Source organism: Zootoca vivipara, chromosome 7, assembly GCF_963506605.1.
Source record: "Zootoca vivipara chromosome 7, rZooViv1.1, whole genome shotgun sequence".
NCBI classification, from domain to species: domain Eukaryota; kingdom Metazoa; phylum Chordata; class Lepidosauria; order Squamata; family Lacertidae; genus Zootoca; species Zootoca vivipara.
The window spans coordinates 8,028,564-8,050,281 of NC_083282.1; the positions used below are offsets into that span (position 1 = coordinate 8,028,564).

The following is a 21,718-nucleotide window of genomic DNA, read 5'->3' on the forward strand; positions in this document are numbered from 1 at the left end:
TTTCAACAGGAGATTAAAAATACATTAAAACATCAGTCATTAAAAGAAAAGGAAAAAAACCTTCCCTAAAAAGGGCTGCCTTTAGATATCTTCTAAACTAGGGTTACCAAATGTCCGTGCTTCCTGGGGACAGTCCCCGGATTCATCAATCTGTCCCTGAACAAAATCCCCAGCCACAATCTGTCCCCAACCACTCTGGGCGACTTCCAACAGAAAAATAAAACACAGTAATCTATTAAACATTAAAAGCCTCCCTGAACAGGGCTGCCTTCAGATGTCTTCTAAAAGTCTGGTAGTTGTTTTCCTCTTTGACATCTGTTGGGAGGGTGTTCCACAGGGTGGGTGCCACCACCGAGAAGGCCCTCTGCCTGGTTCCCTGTAACTTCGCTTCTCGCAGCGAGGGAACCGCCAGAAGGCCCTCGGAGCTGGACCTCCATGTCCGGGCTGAACAATGGGGGTGGCGATGCTCCTTCAGGTATACTGGGCTGAGGCCGTTTAGGGCTTTAAAGTCAGCACCTGCCACCAACACTTTGAATTGTGCTCGGAAACGTGCTGGGAGCCCTGTCTTCATAGCAAGAGTAACAAAGCATAGTCCTTGATGCTCGGCATGAAATAAACTTGAAGGAACCAGGGGCTCAGCTCCTATAGAACAGAACGATGCACTGGTCTGAACTGTAAATGTGTGGTTAAAAACACATACAGTTTTCTTTGTGCATGATTTATTTGTAAACTCTTGCATTTTAGGCATGTCTCAGGCATGCAGATGGTTTTAGTGGCACAGCTGCAATGGGTAACTAGAGCTCAGGGGGGCTCACGAGAAAGAGGGAAGCAGCACACAAGAGATTCACCCTCACCAACTCTCTGAAGCCTTACATAGACCACACCATGGGTAGGCAATAGGGTGATGACTTTTTCAATTTTTTTCTCAAAAAATATTTCCTGTAGCACAAATGGACGAACTTTTGCCTATTAATGACTAAAATGAGGTATATTCCATTGAAATATTTAAAAAGGTTACGCACAAACCGTTTTTATTTTATTTTTTGGTATGCCATTTTACCATTTCATAAAATTGCATTAACAATTCTATATATATTTCATATCAAATTTGGACACAACACCACATTCCACAATGGGGAGTGTTCTTAGCAACATAGGGTATACAAATGTCACACCTGCGCAAGGTAAAAGCCCCTTTTTGGGACCTCAAAACTCAGCCAGCAGACCCTGCCGGACATGCTGGGAAAAGAACCTACGGGAGAGGTAGCAAAACATCATCCTCTAGCGGCATCTATACTGTTACTGCATCTAAAAAAAGCTTCCTTGTGTGTTTGATGACCCTATATAATGTTGTATATTTGTGACTCTGAAGCTTGGGTTCAATTTTATATCTGCTTACAGTGACTTCAAAAATGGTCAAAAAACTGATAAATAAAATTTTTAAAATCATTTTGTGCGTGAGGTGTTTTTTTTTAATCAAATCTCTTTGAAAGTAAGGTTTTATCTAATCTTTAATGTAAGCTCATCAAATTATGATACAGGGAAATGAGGTTGTAAAAAAGTCATCACCCTAGTAGGCAAACTAAGGCCCAGGGGCTGGGGCCGGCCCAATTGCCTTTTAAATCTGGCCCGTGGAAGATCCAGGAATCAGTGTATTTTTACATGAGTAGAATGTGTGCTTTTATTTAAAATGCATCTCTGGGTTATTTGTGGGGCATAGGAATTCATTAATTCCCCCCCCCCCCAAAAAATAGTCTGCCCCCCCACAAGGACTGACGGACAATGAACCGGCCCCCTGCTGAAAAAGTTTGCTGACCCCTGGACCACACAGTTCAAATGTCCCTTCAAAGGACCAGAAACATACTTTTCTAAAAATAAAAAGCTACAATTCTAAAAGGCACAAGACCTTGCTGATCTTGTCAGCTGGTTTACTAGCCCATTCTCCCTGGTGTGTGTGTGTGTGTGTGTGTGTGTGGTTTTTTTCCCCCTGACTTCCTATTAGAAATGGGAAGGAAGCCCATTCAGTTCACATTTTCAGGCAAACCTGCCTAATTTGTGGGTCCTGAAACAGCTACCCTTCAAAAATTCCCGCTTCTCCTAATATATGCCCCTTTGTTCACTTTGCTGTTGTTGTTGGAAAACAACACCATTGGGAGAAGGTGCGCATTAAAATGCATATATTTGCGGAAATAGCATAGGGGAAAATCCTAGCAAAAATGTATTAGGAGGAATGCTCACAAAAAATTTTGATGAATTTTCACGAGACACTTTTTTAAAAAGCAAATTGATCGGGATATGTGCAAAGTAAACTTGATAGGAACGCATGAGAAATCAAGAGAAACCGAAATTGACAGATTTGCCCTTCCATACTTTGCCTGTATGTTCCCATTTCATTGTTTCCCAGACATTTCCTCCTTTCCGTTTGCAAAGTTTGTAGGAAACAGGAGACCCTAAGCGAGACACAAGTTTGAGAGTGCAAATATACCTACGGGACCGCCTCTCCTGGTATGCCCCGCGGAGGACCTTAAAGTCCACAAACAACAACATTCTGGAGATCCCGAGCCATAAGGTGGCTAGATTGGCCTCTACTAGGGACGGGGCCTTTTCAGTATTGGCCCCAACTTGGTGGAACGCTCTCTCACAGGAGACCAGGGCCCTGCAGGATTTGTCATCTTTCCGCAGGGCCTGCAAGACAGAGCTGTCCTGCCTGGCCTTTGGGTTGGACTTAGTCTGACCCCTGTGTTTTCCTCCCTCATGGCTTGGATTTATGGACTACTTAAAAATGAGGCTGCATTTTAAATTTTAATCTTGTATTTTAATTTGTATTTTAATTAATTGCTTTTTATGTTTTATTGTAATTTTATTGGTGTGAGCCGCCCTGAGCCCAGTTTTGACTGGGGAGGGTGGGGTATAAATAAAAATGTATGATTATTATTATTTATTAAAGTTGCCCCCGTGTGACCCCTATAGATGCATTGAAGAGCAGGCAGGCATCAGTAAAGCAGCAATTTGCCATTGCTGCATCATTGGGTAGAGCTCAGCGCTGACCAATGGATAGGAAAACTGCAACCAAGAGAGCAAGAAAGCCGAGGATTTTAAGCAGGGAGAGCAGAGCGTTACTCGAAGAATTGCCCACTGTTCGAGTTTTTGTGGGCTTGATGATCCGCTGTGTCTGGGTAAGGATGGCGTTCCTGGCTCCAGCCCACTTCCCTGGTCCAATCAGGCGGAACTGGAATGGGCTGCAGGGTCCAAAGAAGGTGGTCAAGGCCAGCTTGGGATCTGTCAGCAGGAGCGTGAACAGGTGTGGCTTTGCTCCTGTGAGAGCAGCAAGCTCGTCCAGGTACTCAATGAAATCTGTTTGGATTGACTGGCTGCGGCTGGTGCCAAACCTTTGAAATGTGAAGAAAGACATAAATCACACCAATATCTAAGGCGGAGAAGGCATAATATGATTTTATCTAGAGCACATAACTTAGGCAAGAACAAGTCTAGTAGCAGAAAAGCGGAGGCGGGGGCACTCATCTTGAACCTGGCGGATGGAGGCTATCCATATTTGTTCCCCAAGCCCTTGTAGCCTATCTTTCTTAAATACTTCATTCAAATGCTGGTATTGTATCCATGTTGTTAATTTCCCTGATGATTCCCTAATTTCCCTGATTATTCCTTAAATTCTTTCAGTTGATACTCTCCTCCCTCTTGTTTTAATAAATTTCTATAGGTCGCCCACCTTTCTATTATATTCTTTTCCCACCCCCATCATTCAGCCCTGAGGTCCACTTCCAAGGGCCTTCTGGCAGTTCCTTTCCTGAGAGAAGTGAGGTTACAGGGAACCAGGCAGAGGGCCTTCTCGGTGGTGGCACCCACCCTGTGGAACACCCTCCCATCAGATGTCAAGGAGATAAGGAACTATCTGACTCTTAGAAGAAGACATCTGAAGGGAGCCCTGTTTAGGGAAGTTTTTAATGTTTGATGTTTTATCGTGTTTTTAATATTCTGTTGTGAGCCGCCCAGAGTGGCTAGTGAAACCCAGCCAGATGGCGGGGTAGAAATATATTATTATTATTATTATTATTATTATTATTATTATTATTATTAACATGTGATCTGGAGCTGATATTAACCATAAAGCGTTGGATGTTTCTCTTACCATTTGATCCTCTTTTCATTCCTCTTGGTGGTGTCAGCCACCATAGTGCTCTCTGAAGGCAGCAAACTTAGCCCTAAAAAGATTAAGAGTTGGGGCTGAGGTCATGTCTACAATATATATTCTTGGGGGGAGGGGAGTTATGACAGAGGAGACCAGCTCTTTCTAACACCTAGACCCAACAAGTCTTGAAATACGGTATAAGCCAGGCTAACTTTCTGATGAGGTCATTGCCTGGGGTGATGAGCCATTAAGAAAGCAAGAAGAGGTGGGCTGTGTGCTGGATAGCAAATGGGTGGGGCCCCTCCTTCAACGCTTACAGCAGTGAGAAGGACAAAAACCAGAGTTTAGGATTGAAAGCAGGGCCGTCTTAAGCCCACCCAGCGCCCTGGCGCTATGTCCCTCCAGCGCCCCCCTCCAGAGCCTCTCCAAGGGCCCGGGAGTGCCAAGTGCACCGCGGCAGCAGCGGGAGGCCACCTCCGAGGACTCCGCGCTGCGCCTCCTTCTCGTTTCCCCAGCGCTGGGTTCCGCTCAGTCAAGCTTGGCCACCAGCACGCGCACCGCGGGACCAGCAAGAGCTTCTTGGGTGCTGTGCGAGCGCTGGTGGCGAAGCTCGACTGAGCGGAACCCAGCGCTGGGGAAACGAGAAGGAGGCTCAGCGCGGAGTCCTCGGAGAAGGAGCGCAGTCCTGGCCAGATCGCTGGAACCCTGCGCTCACTTGGCACCCTTCCAGCGCCCTCCAGCGCCTGGCGCCGTGGTTCTCCGCGCCACTAGCCTCTATGGCTAGGATGGGCCTGATTGAAAGAGTTGGGTTTTGTGAGCTAGAAGCTGGATAGGAAAGCGGAAGGCTGAAAAGGCAGAGGCATAGCACAATGTCTGAAGTCTGCTGCAGCTATGGGAAAAGCAAGACCCTTTAGGGGGGTTAGTGCTATCAACCTCTTCATTGTAGGCTCAGGTTGTTTGTTTGTTTGTTTGTTTGTTTGTTTGTTTGTTTGTTTGTTTGATTGATTTATATACCTCCCTTTATTGCCAGATCTCAGGGTCCAAATACATGTGTAAATAACCCATATATCCTAAAGACACCACTGTCCCCACTGTGTCTCATTCCCAGAAGGAAACACAGAGCCTAAGTTCCTAGAATCCCTGGAATCTCACTCCACCCAGAGACTGGAGTGGCGTGCAACCCTATTTTGCTTTTATATACTTCTTTAATAAGAATGATGTGTAGCTTTCCCCACCTTCATAAAATGCTTCTCCGGAATATTTATTACTGATTTATTTAACTCTGATAATGGAAGGTTAATATACTGCAAAGCAGTAGTTACAGGTAGGTAGCCGTGTTGGTCTGAGTCGAAGCAAAATAAAAAAATTCCTTCAGTAGCACCTTAAAGACCAACTAAGTTTATATTTTGGTATGAGCTTTCGTGTGCATGCGTATCTGAAGAAGTGTGCATGCACACGAAAGCTCATACCAAAATATAAACTTAGTTGGTCTTTAAGGTGCTACTGAAGGAATTTTTTTATTATACTGCAAAGCAGTTACATTTGCAAAGAATCCTGGGAACTGGAGCTGTGTGAGGGGTGAGCTATAGTTCCCACAATTCTTGGGGGGAGGGAACCATGTGCTTTGAAATCTTTGTTGTGGTTTGACCATAGATTGGAATGCTTTTTTTAACCTGTGTAGCGAATATAATGAGTTACCCTTAAAGACTCTGGTTGCCCAGCGAGCTTGCAGCTCTGCAGTGGGCATGATAGGCCCAAGGGGCTGGATGAGGCCAATAACAGCCAGCGTTGGCTTCTCCAGATGAAGAGGAAAGATGTGTTTATACAACGGGACCCGATTGTCTTCCACCTTGATCACCGACTTGTCCAGAAAAGGGAACGCAACGCTGTAGCCTGTTGCAAAGATGACAATATCCACATTGTCCTCTACAGTTCCATCTTCAAAAATGACGGAGCTCTCGGTGAACTCCTGGACGAGTGGTTTCACCATCACAGCACCACAGAGGATACGGCTAGGCAAGTCATCATTGAACACTGGCTCTTTCATCAGGGATCTGGAAGGCAAAAGAGAGTGGAGAAACATGCAACAGAAACTGGAAGGGATAACACCATTCTTATTCTCACCAGTAATACAGTAAAGCCAGCAACCTCTGTGCATGTGACCAGTGTGGCGTAGTGTGGCGTTGGTGCATGGTGCAGCCAGTGTGGCGTAGTGGTTAAGAGCGGTGGACTCGTAATCTGGTGAACTGGGTTCGCGTCTCTGCTCCTCCACATGCAGCTGCTGGGTGACCTTGGGCTAGTCACACTTCTTTGAAGTCTCTCAGCCCCACTCACCTCACAGAGTGTTTGTTGTGGGTGAGGAAGGAAAAGGAGAATGTTAGCCGCTTTGACACTCCTTAAGGGGAGTGATAAAGTGGGATATCAAATCCAAACTCCTCCTCCTCCTCCTCCTCCTCCTCCTCCTCTTTTTTTAATATTAAAAAAGACTTTATTTGTTTCCAAAAATAAAATACACAATAACAATACAATAGTTTGTTTCCTCTTACATCATTCTGCCAGGATCAAACAAACCTTTTCCGACATGTTTTCCAGATATCCAAAAGGATAAATAAAACCAGTTCCCATAGTACTGCCCATTTAAACACTTTGTTTTCTCTACATTTTAACAGAAAAATAAGAACAAAAAAGAAGCCTAGTCCCCCTTTGGCTTCCTAACAAACCCGAAAGTATATTCCAAGCCTACCTGTGCGTAGGATCCAACTCATTACCCTATCTTTGAACATTTTAGATACGCTCTTGCTTTACTATATCTCCATCGGTGTCTATTTTTTCTTAATTATTCAAGTACTGGTGTGATTAGCTGATTTCTGCTGTACTTCTGTACGTATATTTTGTATCTTGACCACTTTTCCTGAAATTTTTGTTTTGATTCTCCTCTTAGGCTACCTGTTAATTGGGCCATTTCTAGATATTCTTGGAGCTTGCCTTGCCATTCGATTTTTGTCGGGGGTTCTACCTCTTTCCATTTTTTGGCTATGAGGGTTCGGGCAGCCGCTGTTCCATATAGAAACATCTCTTTCAAATTTTTGGGGATTTCTTTATCAAAAATGCTCAAAAGAAATAATTCAGGTTTTTTAAGAAAAGTAATTCCTAAAAGTTTTTTTAACTCATCATAAATTTGTCCCCAAAAGATTTTTATCTTCTTACACAGCCACCACATGTGGTAGAGGTCACCGTTATTTTCCCCACATCGCCAGCATATATAGGTTATCTTCTTCTTCTTCTTCTTCTTCTTCTTCTTCTTCTTCTTCTTCTTCTTCTTCTTCTTCTTCTTCTTCTTCTTCTTCAGGGGTGGAAAGAGGGCAGGCGTCCCTAAAATGTCATGAAGACATCATGAAAAGGGGCAGGGTTGGAATGGGGTTGAATGGGCTTATGTGCGCTCCACCGAAGGGGTGCCTGGAATGGAACCCACATGTAAAACAAGGATTGCTTGTATATGCAATTTTGGCTTTAGGTGGAATCCTTGGAACATAACTCCTGTACATTGCTTCATAGGGTTCAAAGTGCTTCACATACCATACTTTTCCATGTATTAGATGAGGTTTCTTTCTTTAAAAAAAAAGTTATAAATTTTGTGTCGTCTTATACACGGACAGTCGATTGGCGGGATGGTCAATTGGTTGCTGTGACGGTCCAGAGATTGCCAGCGGTGATTGGGTGTGTGAGTGGTGACTGCGTCAATGGCTGCTGTTGATTGGCTGCCGCTGCTGCTATTGGGTGGCCAATTGGAGGCTGCTGGTGGCGAGCGGGTACACGATTGGTGTGTTTGGCAACACGTGTGGTCATGCGGGTGAGCGATTCCCCCCCCCCAAAAAAGCTCAACAACTCTGGCCAATCCTCCCCCCCCCAAAAGCTTAACAACTCTTGGTAATCTCCCCCCATTTTCTTAATTTGGAGTCCCCGAAAATAGGGGGGTGTCTTACACACAGGGGCGTGTTATACATGGAAAAATACGGTACTTGCATTTCCCAAAGTGTTGGGGCAAGTTGCAAACTTTTTCCTTGAATTCAAATTAGAATGGACCTGTTACACTTACACCCCTAAACATGTAAAGTGGTACGTCTACTTACGAATAACTCTACTTACGAATGTTTCTACTTACGAATGGAGCTCCGTCCGCCATCTTGGTTGCGGTTTAGATAGGATTTTTTCTACTTACGAATTTTTAGATAGGATTTTTCTACTTACGAATTTTTTTCTCCCAATGCTTTCCTATGGGATTCGACTTACAATTTTTTCCTACTTACAAATGTGCGTTTGGAACACATTAAATTTGTAAGTAGAAGTAACACTGTACTTTTTATAAGAATGCTTATAAGAAGTAAGGATCACCTGTCCTCAAAGGAGCCCAGTTTCTGTATTTCTGCGTGTGAATCTATTTTAGGTTTACTCTGCTGGCTGGAAGGAAGGTGGGAAGCCCAGATCAGCGATCCACGCAGAGGCACAACAGGCAGCAGCACCCTCAGATGGTGTGAATCTCTTCTTACAGATTTCCCAGTCTAAACACAGGGACTGCCTGCCTTTTCAAAAAGGAGATGGGTGGAAGCATAGGACTGACAAAATTTGTGTCCAACTGCCACAAGCTGCTTTTCTTCTCTTATTATGTCTTGCAATAACCATGGCAACAAACCCAGGTCACATCAACCCCCTTTTGAAGCAAAATGATCAACTATAGCAGGCATAGGCATGTTTTGAGACTACAATTCCCACCATCCCTGACCACTGTTCCTGTTAGCTAGGGTTGATGGGAGTTGTAGTCCCAAAGCATCTGGAGTACCGAGTTTGCCTATGCCTGAACGATATACCTGTTTCGAGGCACCAAGCCATAGTTCTCGTGGCTAAACCACTGGTTCATTTTCCGTTCTGTCATCCATTGCAAAAGGAACCAAGGGACAGAATTTCGGATCATGTCATTGAAGCGAGTGTGAAAGATGGTGTCCCAAGGATAGCCATTGTCATACACTCGGCTCATCACCCAGGTGCCTCCCCTTGTGCTGAGGAACACCTGCGGGGCAGCAAGAGAAGCCGATGAGCCTCCAGAACTCTCTTCCTCTCTCCTCCACCAATCCAGTAGTGTAGCGTGGGTTGCAAGAGTCCCGGGCCACACAGGGGGGGGGAGAGGGAGAGAGGGAAACGGACTTAGTATGCATGCAACTTCAACTGCCTAACAGCGTCTGCATCACCCAGGAGCATAGCTGCCAAGTACCCCGTTTCCCCCGGGAAACCCCCATTTTTTCATACCGTTTCCCGGCGGTCCCCCGTATCTCTTCATCTCCTGTTATTCTCCCTTATTATTTTCCTGCCGGCGGCCATTTTTTTCCTGTTTTGCCCATCTATGGGCACCGAAAATGGCCGGCGCTGGCATCAAAAGTCACGTCTACGCATGTCCGGAAGTGCGTAGATGCGACTTCCGGTGTCGGTGGTGGCCATTTTTGGTGCCCATAGATGGGCAGAGCGACACCGGAAGTTGCGTCTACGCACTTCCAGACATGTGTAGACACGACTTCCGTTGCCGGTGCTGGCCATTTTCGGTGCCCATAGATGGGCAAAGCGACAGTCACGTGGCTGCCGGTCCCGGATTCTGCAGTCCGGGACTTGGCAGGTATGCCCAGGAGATTGCAGCTGCAGAGATAAGAAAAGAAGAGTTGTTTTGTTGTCTGGAGAGGTCGCTTCCTGGTTCACAGAACCCTGTGTTGGAAGGTCACAGCTGTATTGAAGCAGCACGGGGTGTTGAAATCTTGTGCCCCTAACAATTTTGCGCCTGGGACATATTAATATATGTTTTTGTATATGTATGTTTAGTTGCTTTTTAATGATTTCCCCTGCTGTGCTCTTAGCTGTTCTTACTTTACCTGCAAACGGACTTGAGTCCTTGACAGGCAGGGTATATATAAAATAATGTTTGCTGTTACAATATCTGTCTACATCTATCCTCCTCTTTCTTACCGTAAATCTTCTTCCCATTCCTTCTCCTCCCTCTCTGCTCCTTCCTTCAGTCAGTGGGTGCTGCTACTGACCACCTTAGGTTGGATTCTATCTATTTTATTTTATAATCCATGCCTATCAAGAAGATTTCTAAATCTTCGCATCACCCCTCTCCCCAAACAGCCTCTTTACCTTCTTTGCCTTCCTGCAGATCTCCACAGCGATGTCAGCAGCCGAATTCCCCATCCCAATGATCACAACAGTCTTCCCATTGAACCCATCAGGGTTTTTGTAATTTCGGCTGTGGAAATAGTTCCCCCGGAACTTTTCAAAACCTGCCATGAAGCAAAGAGTTGCTACAGCACTTGCAGAGTAACTTAATAGTTGCAAAAAGTTCTTTTTGGGTAGATTCCAGATCGGGATATCACGGCATTCAGGTACAAGACGAACTTTGCTTGGCTCATCTGCAGCAGAAGAATGCTATTCCCTCAAATCTATCTTCTCACAAGAGGAAAAAACTGGTAAAAACAATATACAGTGGTAACTCTACTTACAAATTTAATGCGTTCCAAACGCACATTTGTAAGCAGAAAAAAATTGTAAGTCAAATCCCATAGGAATGCATTGGGAGAAAAAATTCGTAAGTAGAAAAAAACCTATCTAAACCACATCCAAGATGGTGGACGGAGCTCCATTCGTAAGTAGAAACATTCGTAAGTAGAGGTACCACTGTACCTTTAGCCAAGTGGCTACCTGTTTTGTGATCAAACATTGGTGCAGTATGCAGTACAAGAAAGTAGCCTTTTAGAATATTAAAGTCAATGACTTTAAATCAGTATATATTTGTAGAGTCAGTGATCTAGTGGAGCTATGGTATTTTTTTTATTCCTATTTTTATTTTACATCCAAAGAGCATGCTTAGGACAAAAACATGTTAAGTATGGCCTCTTCTAAGAAAAGCAGTAGAGCAGGCATCCCCAAACTTCGGCCCTCCAGATGTTTTGGACTACAATTCCTATAATCCCTGACCACTGGTCCTGTTAGCTAGGGATCATGGGAGTTGTAGGCCAAAACATCTGGAGGGCCGCAGTTTGGGGATCCCTGCAGTAGAGGGTTGTTGTTGTTTTTCTGGCAGCAGAAGGGAGAGCTTGATTCTTTCTCCCTCTGAGCCATCATTTTCTGCCAAATCTTCTATCCGTGGATCCCCTCCCTCCCCTAGGAATTCCATGTGTGAGTTGGCTAATAGAAATACATTTGGAGCTCTGATATGGGTGGGGAGAAATCCAGAATTTGGAACAAATTATGCAAAAGTTGAACAAATTAGGCAACAATGCATGATTTGTTCTCATCACAAAGCACAATTGGGGATGAAGAGACATGTCAAAATCATATATTTGAGGGAATGAGATAGGAAAAGACTTCTCATGTGGAATTGTGGGGGTGTAAGGGCAGGAGAACGAGGATATTTATCTGGACAGGCAAATGAAAGATCACCTTAATCCTTGCCCAGGGCTGACCTGAAATTTTCTTTTGCTTATTCCCAGCCCTTCCCCCTGCAGAGAATAACTACAGCACATTCAATAAGAGTTGACAGAGAACCCGTTTTCTTGTTTACATTTGTCATTTTTGTCGCTTCCTTTCTCCCCCTCCTTCAACTTACAGCTGTCTGTGCCTGAGGCAAATTGTGGAGATCAGAATGCTCTTGATCTTATCATCCCCCCTGAAATGGTGCTGATCTGCTCAGCTGCTCTCTCCTTGCAAGCTCATATAGCTAAGTTGAGAAGAGTCTCTTGAATTCTGTCACCCTGGATGCTTGCCTCACTTGCCTCTTCCAGTTGGTCCAGCAGGACCTCATGCCTGGTCACTGAACCTCACAAACCCAACCAGACGGTGTTGTGTTGGCAACTGAAATAAGTTCAGGGTTTTCAACTCTCTGTTAGGCTGAAGAAGCCTTACCAGGAAAAGACTCCACTGGGGTGTATGCTTCTATCTGGTGGCCAGTGCAGATCATGACAGCATCGAAGATGAATGACTCGTGTTTTCCATCTGTCTCTGTGACCATGGTCCATTGGCCAGTGGTACTGTAATCTTGGCTTTTTTCTAAACTGATGACGGTGGTCTACCATGAAGCCAGAAAAAAATGACACTATTACTTTGCAACCAGTTCTCTCTGACACCACGTTCTTCGCTCCCCACTTTGTCGAACAGCGGGAAGTTCTGAGGGGGGGGGGATTTTGAAGAGCTTTTGAAGGATATTGACAAGCTGGAAGAGGAGGGTGACCAAGATGATCAAGGGACTGGAAACCCAGGAACTACTTATGAAGAACAGTTGAGAGAATTGAGTATGTTTAGCCTGGATAAGAGGAGATGAAGAGGAGATATGATAGCCATCTTCAAATGAAGGTGGTGGACTCTCCTTCCTTGGAGGTTTTTAAGCAGAGATTGGATGGCCATCTGTCATGGGTGGTTTAGTTGAGATTACTACATTGCAGGGGTTTGGACTACATGGTTGTAACTGCTAATAAGTGGTACTGCATGAAAAAAAGCAGACTCGTTCCATGTGTGGTGGACGTTCTACAGACATCAAACATTTTGAAAAAGAATTGTCCAAGCAACAACACTAAAGCTAATAGATTCTCTTGTCTTGACGTTATTCTGAATGTAGTTCCCAGAAAGAAACAGGAGATAGTATGGGGTGAATTAAATCAACATACCTTGAACCTGATATACTTCAGCAGACCAAAGTGCTTTGCATACAGTCGCAAATATTCCAGGAACTTGGAGTTGTGCAGAAAGTTTGGGAAGTGGTCAGGCATTGGAAAGTCACTGAAGCAGGACATCTCTTTGGAGGAATTGGTGATGACAGAGTTGTAGATGCTAGCCCTGTTTTCCTCCACCTTTTCCTAGGGAGCAATAAGAAGACCCATGCTTGATCAGACCCTAGTTCCATTTTGTCCAGCGTCCCAATTCCAGTGAAGGTGAGGGAGATGCCTCCAGGAATCCCACACACATAGCATGAAGGCAAAAGCTCTTCACCCTTGTTTGCTTCTCAATCAACTGTTGCCAGGTGGTTCACTCTTTCTGAACATGGAGGCGCCATTACCAAAAGGGAATCCAGCTCATCCTCAGTTGAAAGCTGTTTACATACAATAAAGAAATTGAATGGGGCGCCCCCAATGTTCTTAGGATGCCATTATTCCAAAAAGCACAGTAGAGGGTAAATAATCCACATGACCAGGGCCGGTGCTAGGGTTTTTGGCGCCCTAGGTGAGGTCACCTTCTGCCCCCCCCCCCAGTGTGAATGGCAGGAGGGATGAAAAGGGGCACAGAGCCCATGCTGCTGGCCTGGGCAGCGGACGCTGTCTCCGTGCCGCTGCCGGCGCCACTTCCTTTCTGCTCTCGGCCACTTCTGGCCGCTTCCTCCCGCTGGGCCCAGAGGTGCCCGCAGCTTCTGATTGGCTGCTCGCTAGCCCGCCCCTCGCCCGGCAACATCAGGAGAAGAAAAAATAAGAAAGGAAGCTGCAGCCAGGAGCCTCACTCGGCCGGCAGCTTCCTTTCTTATTTTTTCTTCTCCCCACGTTGCCGGGCGAGGGGAGGGCCAGTGAGGAAGGGCGTCACGCCAGTCAGCCACTAGCGTGGCGCCTTGCTAGCCCGCCCCTCGCCCGGCCACGGCGGGAGAAGAAAAAAATAAGAAAGGAAGCCACAGGCGAGGGCGGCGGCGGCGGGCAGTGGCAGGCGGTGGCTGGGGGGTTTGGGGGCAGGCTGGGCAGCACCCCCTCCATTTTGGCGCCCTAGGCGATGGCCTAGTTTGCCTAAATGGACGTGCCGGCCCTGCACATGACTGCAATCAATTGGTCACAGATTTTCCAGTTCTAGGAGGGAGGGTGAAACAATCCACCTAGTTATGTTCAGCAAAAGTGGAGGGCATTTATTAAACCAGGTACATCCAACAGGTAGATCGTGATCTACCAGTAGATCATTGGACGTCTCTGGTAGATCACTGGTAGATCACCGGCTCCCCCCAAAGCAGCTGAACAACATTGCATTTTCCCCTGCACCCCAAAAAAATTGGCCTTTCCTCCTCCCCCCCCCAAAAACTCACCACTGGTTTTTAACTCTGTGAGTAGATCGCGGTCCCTTGGGAGTTGGCCACCCCTGTATTAAACCATCGGCACATTGTTTGGTTTGTGACTGCTGAGGGACAAGCCAATTTTATCTTGGCACAATTCAAGATGAAAAGCAGCTGTGTCATAAGGCAAGATGAAATTTCTACCTCAGGCAGATCTGCCTGCCCCCTCCCCTCACAAAAAATCCTGGCTACACCCATGTGGAAGACATGAATGGTATGAAACTATTAACATTATTGAAAATATATTTCACACCTGGTTTGGCTCATAGTGACCAACGCAGGATGAGGACGAGTCTGGCAGTATATTCTGTCATGCAATGTCCCGGCACCTATGCACACAATTTCAGCTACATCCTTTCTGGAGCACTGCAACACAGCCAGAAACTTGAGTGCTGGTGAAGGTGAGGACAACGGCCAGTTGATGCAGACTTTTAGAACTAGGTGCCTCCCGACATATTGGTGGCAGCTGAGGTCGAAAGGAGCTTAGCCACAGAACACAACTATCAGAATCGGGGCGTATCCCTCTGTGGGTTGTAGTGGAAGATTCCCAAGATACAGTCATTCAGTGTTCTAACCTTTCAAGCGACAAGTCTCCGGACTTACTGTGAATCTCCATAGTCCCCCGATGTCACTGCTTTGCTCAAAGCAAGTGGGCTCAAGGCCTTCCTCCAAGCAGCCTTTGATGGATGTCAAGCCGCTCACTCCAGCACCGATAATGGCAACTTTCTTAGCCATGGTCCTCTACGCGGGAAGGAAAGATCAAAGGCACAGCTTAAAATTTCTCCCTTGATTCAGAAGGCCACTTCTGTCCTTTGATTAATGCTGGGAGTGTGCTACCTTTGCTCAGAGGCTTGGACAGACACTGTGCTTCACCCCAGATCCGCGGTCAGCAGTCATTTCCCAAAGCCTTAGATGTCTTTCCCATTGACTGGAATGGGGACACCAAAAAAAGGCATGTAACTTTTGATTTGTTGGCAAATTTGGATGAAATGTGTTTGCGTTGATGCCCCTTCTGGGGAGTGTTTGCCAAGAAGAACACAGTTAAGAATAGTGACATTGTGCCAATCCGGGCAGATGATTCGAGCAATGCTCACATCACATTGCAAGCAGCATGACCCGAGAAACGTCCATATCACATTTCAAATGACCCGAGCACATGACCCTTCACACTGGCTTTCTTTGCATAGGGGAGAGGGAAGTGAAGGGCAGATGTTCCAAGCAGCGTTCACATGACTCTCCCCACAGTGATCCAAGTAGTAGCCACATCACATCTTAAACTCACCGGACTCTGACCTGACAATTTAGAAAGCACGTTCACACTAGAATCATAGAATCATAGAGTTGGAAGAGACCACAAGGGCCATCCAGTCGAACCCCCTGCCAAGCAGGAAACACCATCAAAGCATTCCTGACAGATGGCTGTCAAGCCTCCGCTTAAAGACCTCCAAAGAAGGAGACTCCACCACACTCCTTGGCAGCAAATTCCACTGTCGAACAGCTCTTACTGTCAGGAAGTTCTGCCTAATGTTTAGGTGGAATCTTCTTTCTTGTAGTTTGAATCCATTGCTCTGTGTCCGCTTCTCTGGAGCAGCAGAAAAAACATTTCTCCCTCCTCTATATGACATCCTTTTATATATTTGAACATGGCTATCATATCACCCCTTAACCTTCTCTTCTCCAGGCTAAACATACTCAGCTCCCTAAGCTGTTCCTCATAAGGCATCATTTCCAGGCCTTTGACCATTTTGGTTGCCCTCTTCTGGACACGTTCCAGCTTGTCAGTATCCTACTTGAACTGTGGTGTCCAGAACTGGACACAGTACTCCAGGTGAGGTCTGACCAGAGCAGAATACAATGGTACTATTACTTCCCTTGATCTAGATGCTATACTCCTATTGATGCAGCCCAGAATCGCATTGGCTTTTTTAGCTGCTGCATCACACTGTTGACTCATGTCAAGTTTGTGGTCTACCAAGACTCCTAGATCCTTTTCACATGTACTGCTCTCAAGCCAGGTGTCACCCATCCTGTATTTGTGCCTTTCATTTTTTTTGCCCAAGTGTAGTACTTTACATTTCTCCCTGTTAAAATTCATCTTGTTTGCTTTGGCCCAGTTGTCTAATCTGTTAAGGTCATTTTGAAGTGTGATTCTGTCTTCTGGGGTATTAGCCACTCCTCCCAATTTGGTGTCATCGGCAAACTTGCTCAGGATGCCTTCAAGACCATCATCCAAGTCATTGATAAAGATGTTGAATAAGACTGGGCCCAAGACAGAACCCTGTGGCACCCCACTAGTCACTACTCTCCAGGATGAAGAGGAGCCATTGATGAGCACCCTTTGGGTTTGGTCAGCCAGCCAGTTACAAATCCACTGAATGGTAGCATTGTCTAGCCCGCATTTTACCAGCTTCTTTACAAGAATCTCATGGGGCACCTTGTTAAAGACCTTGCTGAAATCAAGATAGTAGTTTAACGAAAGCTTAATGGTATTGGAAAGTGCTCCAAGCTACTAAAATCAGAAGCGTTGCAAGGGGGGTGCGGAGGGTGTGGCCACCCCAGGTGTCATGCCTTGCGGGGGTGACAACCCCCCCCCCCAGGTAGATCATCATGGCGGTGCTCGCACCCCCAGCGGGCGGGTTTTTGTGATTGGCATGATCGTCATAGTGAAAATCCGCCCACTGATCCCGCAAATGTGCCCAGCGATCAGCCTGGCACCCCCAGGCTGGCCAGCACTGCCCGCCGATCACAAAAATCCGACCGCCGATCACGCAAGCTACTGCCTTGTCTGATATACAGCAACTAAAGGAGACTGTGCAACTTGCAACAAGAAAGTTTTTGCCATTAACTTGTATTAATTTTATACCCACTTCTCCCATTGGTGAGAAATTTGCAGTGCAAAGCTGCACATGTCTGCTCTGAGGCAAGTGTGCATGCTTACAGGCAGGGCTTTTTATTGGTCGGAACTCAGTTTCGGCACATCTCAGGTGAGCACCACTGCCATGATTTATATTCAGCTAATATTTATACAGCTTGGATATTTGAAGGAAGATGTTTTGCAGCAGTACCCAGAATTAATCTGGACTCCTAGCCAACAGCCAGTATACTAATAGCCACATAGTGAGAGCAGCATTAAAAACTAGTTGATAAAACCAAGGGAAAATAGCTATAATGACAAAATGAACATATTTGTCATAGTAAAAAAGAGGAGAGGATAACCTTTTATAAAAGTCATTGACCCAAATAAAAACAGAAGAAATATAGAATGAGTTTCCCTGGGTTGGGAAGGAAATGAAGGAGAAATATGGAATGATTTAATCTGTATCATGTAAATTATGTAAGTCAGATAATGCAAATGAGATATTAAGAAAGTGAGTATAAAATCTGCTTAAAGGAAGAGCAGATAAGATTAAAGTATAGCTGGTTTTGGAGAATTATGATCTGTTTTGTCGTTCTTTATTTGAAAAATGTAACCAATGTGATATTTTTATATTTCCTTATGGGGAAAAAGAAAGAAAATTAATGAAATTTTGTGTGATGGGTCAGCTTAGTAGAGTTTGCCAAATATTGATTTCTGAAATGTAGATAGGAAATAGGAATTGGAATTATGACAGTAGTACCCCTTAATAGTAAATATTGGTAGCACTTTAAGAATCTATGAGGGTGCAAGAGAGACATCTCAGATTTTGAAGTGGTTGCTGTCCAAGAAAGCTCATGATTGAGGAGTTTGAAAACGTAAGTTATATGACTTAAGTTTGTACTTTACATAATAGTGTATAGTAGATATATTTGTACAATACTCATAAATGTCTCTTAAAATCATTCAAGTAAACTTTCTAATGTTACTTCAACTTGTCATGCAGAAATTATTATTAACTTTTGGCTGCCAGGTGTGTTTACTTGGGACTTTGGGAAAGGTTGACATTTGGATCGTTTTTATGATATCATTTTTATCAGCTGCTTTCATGCACCGCTGATGTTCTGTATTTTAGTATTGTGAAATGTTTGTAGTTCATTGTTTAATGATTTCGATTGTGAGCTGTATCTGCTCTGGTACCATATGAGATAAAATAATGACCTAAATCAAACAATGGCTATAAATCAGAGTACTTCAGGACACACAAGACAGAAATTCCCCATTCTCTCTTCGGAAAACAGAAAAAGCAAAACCATTTTTATATGCTCAACGGGGGCACAGAAATCCTAACTAAGCATTCAGAAAGAAAGGGTCAAACCACACATGTGGTGAGAGATTTGTGACCAGATCTCCCCTTCATTAAATTTGATTGGCGCAGCAGTACTGCTGAATGGGTTTCTAAGAGATTACAGGTGTTTGTATTTGACGGAGGAAGCAGAGAGTGTGAGCGTTGTAGGTGCGAGAGGTAGATCTGGAAAATAGCACAATGGGGGGGGGGAGTTAAATACTTCTGCCCCCAGCATTGCTGCTCTGACGAGAGAGAGAGAGAGAGAGAGAGAGAGAGAGAGAGAGAGAGAGAGAGAGAGAGAGAGAGAGAGAGAGAGAGAGAGAGAGATGACTGATCTGGTCACAGATTTCTCAAATATGCAGTTTGACTTGAAGAGTCAAGAGATAAAAAGATTGAAGAGCCAAAGTCGAATAGAATAGAATAGAATAGAATAGAATAGATCTTTATTGTCATTGTCCCCTTGTGGGAACAACAAAATTTCTCAGTTGCTGTATCAACTCAGATAAGAGACTCCACATGAATTAAAATACAGTGGTGCCTCGCAAGAAGAAATTAATTTGTTCCGTGGGTCGCTTCATCTTGCGATAATTTCATCTTGCGATGCACAGATTGCCATGGGGGGAGGGGGAACCGCCGAAAACATTCGTCTTGCGAAGCGCGGCCATAGAAAACTTCGTCTTGCGAGTCACCAAAAACATCACAAGACGCTTTCGTCTTGCGAGTTTTTTTGTTGCCCGAGGCATTAGTCTTGTGAGGTACCACTGTACTAATAAGCACAATACAATACAGAACAATAAACAAATAAAATAAAATGACTTCAAAGTCCAGAATTTCCATTTAAGGCCAAAATTGCTCTAGGAAAGAAACTGTTCTTGAGACAGCTCGTTCTCGCCTTCATTGTTCTATATCTCTGTCCCGATGGCAGGAGCTCAAAGAAACGATGACCAGGATGCGATGAATCTCTTTCTATGTCTAGTGCCTTTCTATGGCACCTGATGGTATAGATATGTTCTAACTTAGGGAGAGAACAACCAATGATACTCTCTGCTGTTTTGATAACTCTACGCGACACTGTCCTATCCTGACAAGTGCAGCTTCCGTACCACACACATAAGCCATAAGTGAGCACGCTCTCAATGGCACAGTGATAGAAAGCAAGCAGCAACTTTTGCGGAAGGTGGTTTTTCCTTAAAATTCTCAAACAATACAGTCTGTACTGCGCCTTCTTTGCAATCCCCCTTATATTGATCAATCATTCCAGGACAAATCCTCCTGTATCTCAATGACCAGGAATCTGAACGTTGTCACCCTCTCCACACAGGTTCCATCAATCAAAAGCGGCTGGACATCGATTTTCTGCTTACCGTAGGCAAATGGCACTTCTTACCTGTCTTCCTCTGTTGCCTGGGTTAAGCAGATTGTCCCTTCACTGTCTAGAGGGAAATCCACACTCCAGCTGAGCTCCAGGGACTTTTGACAAGCAGGCAGTACTGTACATGCTCACGTGGTTCTTTATCTCTCAGGCACAGAGCGCTAGGACTTAACTTGTTGTTGCAGATAGATGCCCCTTTCCCCTGGAACTGCCTTTAGGGGTATTGGGGTGTGCCTGCGTGATAAACAGAGTTGCCTTAAAATGTCCTGTGGATGTTTGCAAGCAACATTGTTTGAAAACACAAGGAGTTTGGCAGTCTTTGCCAAGGGCTAAGGTTACACAATCCCTTGGAATGTGAGACTGTGCATTTGGGCTTATATCTTCTCGCTTTAATGACAGCTATAGGTAGTGGAGCAGTGGAAGCTGAACTCGCTGGCTTCCCTTGAAAAGACAACAGGACAATTGAGAAGCAGCTGCCGTGTCTTTGCTCTGCCTACAGCTTGGAAGAACAGCCTGCGCCAAACAAAGGACATTCAACTTAGGCGAGTTCCAGCTGGTAGCAAAGTAACTGTGGTTTTAGTCAACCAGAACCCAGCCTCTCCAAGAATAAATATTGATTCATTCCCTTGCACCAGGGCTGCCTAGCAAGCAAGCCAGCCAGCTTCTGAATTCCCTTTGTCCCTGGGGTTCTTGGCACAGCCTCAATGCACTTCTTCCTAGCTGACTCACTTTTGCAGGTAGAACCAGGAGCAAGAGGAAGCTGGCGTCGCAGGGCACCTTTTCCATGCAGCTGTATTGATTAAGCAATATCTGCTCTTGTATCTTAGGTGCTGAGCACAGGAAGCAGGGAACAGGTAGGGAAAGGCGCCTCTTGCTTCTCCCTGTAGTACAGCATCCTATGGTCAAACACAGGATTTACTAGTTGTTTACAATAATTAATAATTATTTATACCCCGCCCATCTGGCCGGGTCTCCCCAGCCACTCTGGGCGGCTTCCAACAAAAGAATAAAACACAATAATCTATTAAACATTAAAAGCCTTCAGATGTCTTCTAAAAGTCTGGTAGTTGTTTTCCTTTTTGACATCTGTTGGGAGGGCATTCCACAGGGTAGGCACCACCACCGAGAAGGCCCTCTGCCTAGTTCCCTGCAACTTGGCTTCTCGCAACGAGGGAACCGCCAGGAGGCCCTCGGTGCTGGACCTCAGTGTCCGGGCAGAATGATGGAGGTGGAGACGCTCCTTCAGGTATACTGGACCGAGGCCATTTAGGGCTTTAAAGGTCAGCACCAACACTTTGAATTGTGCTCGGAAACGTACTGGGAGCCAATGTAGATCTTTCAAGATCGGTGTTATGTGGTCTCGGCGGCCGCTCCCAGTCACCAGTCTAGCTGCCGCATTCTGGATTAGTTGTAGTTTCCGAGTCACCTTCAAAGGTAGCCCCATGTAGAGCACATTGCAGTAGTCCAAGTGGGAGATAACTAGAGCATGCACTACTCTGGCTAGACAGTCTGCAGGCAGGTAGGGTCTCAGCCTGTGTACCAGATGGAGCTGATAGACAGCTGCCCTGGACACAGAATTGACCTGCACCTCCATGGACAGCTGTGAGTCCAAAATGACTCCCAGGCTGCGCACCTGGTCCTTCAGGGGCACAGTTACCCCATTCAGGACCAGGGAGTCCTCCACACCCGCCCGCCTCCTGTCCCCCACAAACAGTACCTCTGTCTTGTCAGGATTCAATCTCAATCTGTTAGCCGCCATCCATCCTCCAATTGCCTCCAGGCACTCACACAGGACCTTCACTGCCTTCACTGGTTGTGATTTGAAAGAGAGGTAGAGCTGGGTATCATCCGCATACTGATGGACACCCAGCCCAAACCCCCTG

General features: G+C 45.4%; 1 protein-coding gene across 4 annotated transcripts; it reads right to left on the minus strand.

Moving 5' to 3' along the window:
* Nucleotides 1-1,743: 1,743 nt before the first annotated feature.
* LOC118089176 (dimethylaniline monooxygenase [N-oxide-forming] 2) lies at nt 1,744-20,602 on the minus strand. 4 transcript variants are annotated; one of them, XM_035123597.2, is made up of 9 exons: nt 19,851-20,602; nt 14,865-15,002; nt 12,847-13,035; nt 12,089-12,251; nt 10,325-10,467; nt 9,013-9,212; nt 5,846-6,201; nt 4,148-4,220; nt 1,744-3,389 (listed from the first exon to the last, which is right to left on the minus strand). In XM_035123597.2, the coding sequence occupies exons 2-9, from the start codon at nt 14,994-14,996 to the stop codon at nt 3,038-3,040; spliced, it is 1,608 nt and encodes a 535-aa protein (XP_034979488.2). In that variant the 5' UTR covers nt 14,997-15,002; nt 19,851-20,602; the 3' UTR covers nt 1,744-3,037. The 4 variants fall into 4 exon arrangements, with proteins under 4 accessions (XP_034979488.2, XP_034979486.2, XP_034979491.2 ...); XM_035123595.2 differs by having other exon boundaries at nt 19,828-20,602; XM_035123600.2 differs by lacking the exons at nt 12,089-12,251; nt 14,865-15,002; nt 19,851-20,602 and having other exon boundaries at nt 12,847-12,981.
* Nucleotides 20,603-21,718: the final 1,116 nt, after the last annotated feature.

Bases quoted from the DNA above. Each gene is read 5' to 3' on its own strand.
- LOC118089176 (XM_035123597.2), bottom strand. From the start codon at position 14,996: ATGGCTAAGAAAGTTGCCATTATCGGTGCTGGAGTGAGCGGCTTGACA. The intron at 9,213-10,324 runs GTAAAGAGGCTG...GCTGCCCCGCAG, and splicing joins TCTGCAGGAAGGCAAAGAAG to GTGTTCCTCAGCACAAGGGG. The intron at 6,202-9,012 runs GTATATCGTTCA...TTTGCCTTCCAG, and splicing joins GGCTTGGTGCCTCGAAACAG to ATCCCTGATGAAAGAGCCAG.